Below are 8,150 nucleotides of genomic sequence, written 5' to 3'. Positions count from 1 at the left end.
GTGGGTGCGGGTGGGTGGGGGTGCATGTGCATGGGTGCGGGTGCATGGGTGCGGTTGCGTGTGCGTGGGTGCGGGTGGGTGCGTGTGCGTGGGTGCGGGTGGGTGCGTGTGCATGGGTGCGGGTGGGTGCGTGTGCATGGGTGCGGGTGGGTGCGTGTGCATGGGTGCGGGTGGGTGCGTGTGGGTGGGTGGGTACGTGCGTGCGTGCATGCACGAAATTTTAATGTTATTATCTAAGAGGCTAATCTTGAGACAGTTGCATGAAAATAAATGAGACTGGTATAAAACTTTCAACCTCTAGTTTGAAGCAAAAACAAATTAGAAGACCGAGAGATATTTGAAGCTTCATTAATGGGATAGTTTGATTTCAGCAAATTCTGTGGTTGGACAAGTACTGGAAAAATAACTTTTTTATATCAATGTAATCTGTTGCAATAAGTTCTGTCTACAACTTGTTCTACGTATGCACACACCACACTCAAAGATATGAGATAAATACTTTGAGGAGAACTGTATTTTTATTTATTTCTTTTACAGTTTGTTTTAATTGAGGCACTTCCAGAACAGCTTCTGCCTTGTTTCATTTATTTCTCAAAAAACTGTACTGCAACTGAGCAGTTGATAAAAGGGACATAAAAGAAAACTGTCATTATCACAAACAGTATTAGCAATCATGTAATTGTTTAACACAATGTACAAAACATTTAACAGAGTCAATTGGTAGGTTTCTTGTAAAAGTAAAGCACTTTTAAACATAATCATTCTTCAATAAATAAATCTGTAGATTTAAAATTTGGGACTAGACTTCTGTAAGACAGTTAGTAATTCATCTTGAATTACTAACTTACTAAAGTTATGACTTCAAGTTCACAAAATATTTACATTTCTTGTCAATCTTCCTTCTTTGAACAGAACTGTAAAAACAATGGCATGAATTTAACATATCAAGTAACAATATTTAAGTATTTCTATAAAACAGTAAACAAAAATGCTCATTTTAAATATATAATTTTACATATTGTTGAATAAAATAAAATTTCCTTGTATGTTGAAATAAATGTATACAAACATTTTTAAGAAAAATCACGAAATTTGACATTCTTACTGCAGGTACATAGACACAAAGCAATCCTGCAGATGGCATATAATTTGAGCATACAGTTACTTACAAAATTTATAATATTTACATTTAAATAAAATAATAACAATATCTACAGTTAATGGTACACACCACTAACAGCAATTTTCTTCATTAACGCTGTTGAGAGGGGGGAAAAATACTATCACACATCATGCAATGGTATTAACTTAGGCTATTCAAGTCCACATCTGGACAAACCAGTAAATTTCATACCCTGGGACAGTGAAAACTGAAAAGGCACCTTGAGAGGTAACATATCTCTACACCACTTCAATTTAGGAATTCATTATGTTTAATTAAATATAAAATACTATCTTCACAAACAACAAAATAATGTCTAGCATTCAAGAAATACTATCCAATGCACATTTTCTGTAATCCTATATCAAACCAGTATCTTGTTTAGCTTTCATTTTTTACTGTTAGAAAAAATACTACAGCCTACAATCAATAATCTCAATATGCCAACCCCATTTCAAATACTCTTTTTGAAGGGTGGAAGTTGACATGAGGAGAAACACACTTCAACCACATACTTTCTTTGCTATGGTATTCCAAATACATGGCTTATATATAAAAGAGAACTAACCATTTTACAGAACACAGCACCACACAAATACTTAAAAAAGATTTGGCAAACCATCCACTCCCGGGAATTACAAGTCATACTTCTCAATTAAAATATTACAGAGTTCTACCAGGTAGAGCTTCATGTTTGCATTTTTCCTCTCTCTCTCTCTCTCTCTCTCTCTCTCTCTCTCTCTCTCTCACACACACTCACACCTAACAACACACGTGCACGCACGTTTTTTTATTTGATCCATAGTGAATATCACAAATGGACAACTTCTTTTGCATACGGCAAGACAGTGATGGCTTACTCAGTCGTATAGCAGGAACATACCTCTTCTTTTTCCCCTGCTTTTTTCTGTATATATACAGTTTCTCTATGTACATAAAATACATCCTGAATACTCTTACACTTTTGTGCTTCTCACACAGTTTACCACATTATTACAGTAATGATCAGCCACTGTAAGCTTTGCTGGTATTAAAAAGGTATAAAATTATAAATTTCATGATGATTCTACAACATTCCACAACATTGTCTACAAATCTTAAACAAACGTTTACCCAAACTAGTGCATGATAACATATTAATATAAATGTCTCTACAGAGGTTGCACACATTATGTTATGTGATTATTAATTGGAGTTATACACTATAAAACAAACGATTACAACATAATCAAACTGAAGGAGTGAATCATTTTTGCTTCTCAATGGAAAAAAAAAAAAACAAAATTAAAATAACACGATATAATCATTGTAACTTACTGTTACTAACTTTACACACAGCATTAATTCTACATTTTACAGTTTTATGTTGTTATTACCAAACCATTTAACTTCATTTGTTGGCACAAGATTATAATCCAGAACAGAACATACTGAATTTAATTACCAATATTAGCACAAAAAAGCATTGGGTTCCATATATTCTCAGTGAACTGAAATGGTTAAAATAATATATTTATCCACAAAATAAAATTGCAACATCAACATAATAGGGGAAAAAATTCTATGAGTGAGAATTTGTGCTTCAATGACACAGTCCTTGTCTTGCAACCAAGTTATATGCTACTCAGCTAAGGTAACAGACTTCTGTTCATGAGGATCTGGATTAATTTTCATTCCATGCGCCAATTTAAGTTTGCTCACTTCAGGCAAATGTCAGAATGATTCCTTGATTATAGTCATCACCAATTTCTTCCTCACTATTTTGTCAAATTGAAGCAGCAATGATTTTGTTGTAGATACAATCATTACCACAACTGTCACCTCCACTTAATCTTTGCCAGTTCTTGCACTACATATAATAAGTACTTTAAATTTTCATCTGACAACTGTTCCATATAGCTACAGCTGGGTGCAGAAATTTTCCCCACAAATGAATTATTACACACACACACACACACACACACACACACACACACACACACACACACACACCCACACCCACACACCTCTTAGAAAGAAACTTTTGTGCCAAATTATAAAACTCGAAAATCCAATTTTGTACTTTTTCTTAAAACAAATACATCAGACTAACAACAATAACAACAGCAATGGCAACAACAACGACAACAACAACAACAACAACAACAACAAACCAAAGCAGCAAAAAATACAAACAAGTGTACAAACAAGCAGACAGATTCAAAAAGTAAGTATGAGTAATACAACATTAAAAAGTCATGCAATGACAGAACATTACACATAAAACAAGTTTTACCAAATGAAACAGGAGTATGTTTAGAAAGTATCAGAAGCAGAATGCTACTAACATAATACTCATCATATAATACAGACTAAAAAACAGTTACAACTAAAATATTTCATGATACATAAAAGAGGTCCTACATCATTAAATCTATTTAAACAGTGGATGAAAAAAATATCATCTTGTATTGCAATATTAAAGCACATAAATTATTTTATCTTGACCCCTGAGACACTTGCTAACAAAATTTCATATGCATTATGCTTTCCTTGTACAGTTGGAATCATTCATAACACACTGTTCTTGTACATCTTCACTATGGTTGAAGTGGCGAATCAGCTGTACCCATGAAGAAAGACAATGTGGGATAGAACGCCATAATAATTCCCAGGAACACTATGATGAATGGTACCAATCCACACCACAAAGCCTAAAAAGAAACAGATAAAACTGTAATTTTACAGAACATTTTGGAAATTTGTAACAACATATCAAAACAATTAGAACTGATTATAGCATATTTTGGTGATATCATTTCAGTTATTTTTTTTAATGCATAACTTCTTAAACCATACTTCAATTTGAACAGCTCATGAGCCAAAAATCCTACACCAATTCTAGTCTGTTCATGTGCATATCACTGTAAATAAACAAAAAATGAGCAAATACAATATTGATTTATTATTTACATTTCTTAAAAACATAAAAGTTGATCAGAACTACCAGACAAACTGAAGATGATTTCTTTTACCCCCCAGCCACAATTTCCTAATACACTGTCTCACAAAGAAGATGGAGCACCCAGAAGACATGGTCAGATGTCAATGTAGCTTCATTAATGTACATCACCATCGGCAGATATGTGAATTTTTAATAGCTGCAATTCTGTATAACAGGTAGAACGGCCACCAGAGTCAGTCAGGGTTGTTACCATGCCTGGTAGGGCCACCATCACATGTTGCGTGATCACTGTGTAGGGCAAGGAGATGCAGCATACTCATGAGAGACAGTGTCATCACCATCTGACACAGCTCAAAAGGGGCTTCATCGTGGATATACATTTGGCCATCTGGTTGAATAATGCAATATCCAGATTTATGGGGCATTTGGATATGACAGTGGCTGGATTTCAGTCTGCACAGTTATGTGAGGCAAGCATATTCATTGCCAAGGTTACAGTTTACAGTTGACCGCATCTGATCAGCACAACGGGGGAGGGGGGGGGGATCACTGTATTGAACACAAAAAACACTGTAACCCCTTCACATCTGTGCCTGCCATCCAAGAACAGATAGTAGATTCCTTGTAACATTCTGTGTCATGCCACAGTATTCACTCTTGGTCAGAAACTAGATTAAGGAATTACTGTCCCATACATAGACTGCTGCATCTTAAGTGAGGCTGTGACTTGGAAGCAAGGACTGCTGATGAATGGCGTCGCACTGTTCTCAGCGATGAAGCACCATTCTGCACTCTTTCGGATGACTACCGTTGGTGAGTATGTTATCAACCTGGGGATATGTCCGATTCTTCCAATGTTTTGAAGGGACAAATTGGTGTTACTCCTGGTGTCACAGTGTTGCGAACCATAACATTTGACTTCAGGTCACAGCTGGTAGTGATTGAGGGAACTCTGACAACTTGTCCACATATGGTATGTCTTTATGAACTGTATGTGTGATGCTCAGGTACTCCTGTGGCAATGAAGATCCCCAGATGTGCCTGGACAGAATGCCTGTGACCAATTTGGACATCAACTCTTGTCTCAGTGCCAGTATTTAGAACACCAATGACTAGTTACAAGAGTTGTGGGCCAGCTTTCCCCAGAAACAGATACAACAGCTTTGTGATGCTCTTCCCAACTGAATGCACCGAGGCTAGAGGGGGTGCAACATCATACTGATAACCGAGTTCATACTGATAACCGAGTTCATACTGATAACCGAGTTCATACTGATAACCGAGTTCATACTGATAACCGAGTTCATACTGATAACCGAGTTCATACTGATAACCGAGTTCATACTGATAACCGAGTTCATACTGATAACCAAGTTCATACTGATAACCGAGTTCATACTGATAACCGAGTTCATACTGCCAGGTTCTTTGTAAATCTGACTCAATAGTGTACTCACTGAAATAACATAACATACCCTCACTACACATGAAACTTAATTTTGTTTCCTCCCACCTTCCGGGTGTTTCAAATTTTTTTGTCAGGCAGGTATATTGGTGATGTTACATCGCACCAAGAGCGTGAATGAAATAGTCACAAGAAATTTAGTCACAAGAAATTAAGTCATGCTTACTTTAAAAGTTGTCACTATCCTTTAAGTCAATGACAGTGTGAAACTTCCTGGCAGATTAAAACTGTGTGCCCGACCGAGACTCGAACTCGGTCGGGCACACAGTTTTAATCTGCCAGGAAGTTTCATATCAGTGCACACTCCGTTGCAGAGTGAAAATCTCATTCTGGAATGACAGTGTGTGTACACAACTCTCTCATTGGACTTTATTATCTATTAGTCTCGGTGAATGTTTGTCAGTCGATAACTTAGGATTGAAGTTGTAGTCCGTGCCTCGTGAGACAAGTGCGTGTGCTCTCCAATAATGCCTCACTAACAGCTGTTAGTTCCCCAATGTTTTCTATTATGCAGCAGTAAACGATATTTTTTTCGAAATTCAGTTGATCAGAAGTAAATCACTTAACCTATCCTTCAGTGCAGAAAAATCCAAATTTTGTCCAGAACATTGTCATGACTGAAAATTTTATTCCCATGGATCACCAAACTACAGCTCTCCTTTTTTATCCTGAAATAATTGTGTATTACACAGTCTGAATGTATAATACCAAAAATGGTGAACACATGGGTAAAAATCAGGAAACTAAGTTGGTAAATATTTATCTCTGGTGGAATAGCTAGAAACAGGCCTGACAATTTGATGCTGTTATGGAACTCTATACACTGCTCATGGAGAAATTAATCGGTTGTAAGCTGCTGTTCTTTCATAATGGAGCAAGAGGACATAGGAGTAGTGTACACTGTGCCACAATCTGTTGTCTACAACTTTTCTTAATTGCAATTACCTTGGATTTTTTAATGCCCCTGCATTTCAGAGTCTAAAAGTCTGATTCCTCATTTACATAGCTGGACTGTAAATGGGATATTTTGGATCATAATTTTACCCAGTTGTAACTGCTGAACAGTCTAACTGGAACAAAGGAACACCCTGTAGTAAAAGGATCTGTGGTGCCTTTCTGTTCTCACTCACAACCTTTTTTGTTTAACCTGGTGCCTATTAAGAAGATTTCACTCAAGCTGTACCACGGCAAACTTAATATATGGGTGATATAAATGTCCACAGTGTAAATGTTATCATGATGTTCAACAGTGTACTCTGTAATGACTGGCTCTGGAGTGTTCTAGATGGCTCCTCTGAATGCCTACTTTGGCAGTTTCCCTTTAGTATTATTCTTCTCAAGTAATGCATACAGAAAGGAGGTGATCTCTGAAATGGACTACACACAAAGCATCATCTATTATGTCTGTAGTACAAGCAACTTACTTAACTCTTAATGTACATTGCATTTTGCCCAGCTGGTTGCATATCACAAACAAGCCCCTAGTATCTTCTTTGCTGCCCACATATTTTGCTGACTTCATGCAGCAAATTAAGTTTGGCAGTCTGGCCCTAGGTGGGCCAATTGGGCTCGACTGACCACTATGTCATCCTCTGTTGATGGCATCATTGGCTGGGTATGGAGGAGCATGTGGTCAGCACACTGCTCTCTGGGTCATTGTTGGGTTTCTTGACCGTGGAACCACCAGTGATCGGCTGAGTAGGCCCTCAGTTGGCCACATGATGCAGAATATACCCCGTTCAAGTCCTTCACTGAGGAAAAGCCCCTAACATTACTGGGAATTGAATCTGTGTGCCCCAGATGGCAGTCAGCTGTGCTGATCACTCAGTTATGGAGGTGGACCACGCAGCAAATAACTATTAAACCAACTGGCATTAGATCTCGGCCACGAAAAAACAAATAAACACAAAAACTCCCAGTTGTTTTGTCTCTGACTTTTCAGATCTGACAACTACTGAGGACCTAAGCAATACTGTACCTCCAATCTCATTGTTTTGTCTACTATGAAGGTTATTCACAAAGTAACTGCTGCAGCTAATTTAATGTCGTGCGAACACTGAACACGGGTGAATACTGCCTCCCAAGCTGCTTGCTCATAAAACAACAACATTTGCATTGGTATTGTCACATTAGGGTGTTGATATTGCTAGTTCAATATGTATAAAACAACTGAACAGACCATTGACTGTGAAATATGGTCAGTGATTTGGTTTTTGACAGTAAAGGAATGTTACAACAGTGGAAATTCATCGACAGACGTGAGGTTTATGGCCACAATGCAATGAGTGACAACAAAATTCAGAAGTGGGCTTTCAAGGACAGATGGGAAAATGTCCATGTTGAACTATGATCAGGCCACCGGTCAGTGATCTCAATAGATCTAATCAAAGCTGTGGACAAAAAGATTCCTGAAGACTGGTGATGCACAATTACGACTTTAGCATTAGAATTTTCGAATGTGGGTAGAACAACTTTGCACAAAATCGTCTGTGAAAAGTTGAAAGAAGCAGTTAAGACTAGCTATACACACAGGCGGCAGACACCTATGACTTAAGGACACAAAATCTTGTGGGATGTTG

At 37.5% G+C, this 8,150-nt stretch overlaps 1 protein-coding gene across 4 annotated transcripts in view; it reads right to left on the bottom strand.

Annotated features, from left to right (window-relative positions):
• Positions 1 to 649: 649 nt before the first annotated feature.
• LOC124721874 (sarcolemmal membrane-associated protein-like) overlaps positions 650 to 8,150 on the bottom strand; it is a 351,987-nt gene continuing 344,486 nt past the window's right edge. For 3 of the 4 annotated variants that reach the window (XM_047247014.1, XM_047247016.1, XM_047247015.1), the window contains one exon: positions 650 to 3,855. In XM_047247014.1, the coding sequence (XP_047102970.1) occupies positions 3,742 to 3,855 (114 nt within the window). In that variant the 3' untranslated portion in view covers positions 650 to 3,741. The remainder of the gene's footprint in view (positions 3,856 to 8,150) is intronic. The other variant, XR_007006401.1, reaches the window with a different exon arrangement.

Source organism: Schistocerca piceifrons, chromosome X (genome assembly GCF_021461385.2).
Source record: "Schistocerca piceifrons isolate TAMUIC-IGC-003096 chromosome X, iqSchPice1.1, whole genome shotgun sequence".
Lineage (NCBI taxonomy): Eukaryota > Metazoa > Arthropoda > Insecta > Orthoptera > Acrididae > Schistocerca > Schistocerca piceifrons.
Note: the sequence above shows the minus strand (reverse complement) of the source record. Positions and strands in the feature narration are given on the sequence as shown.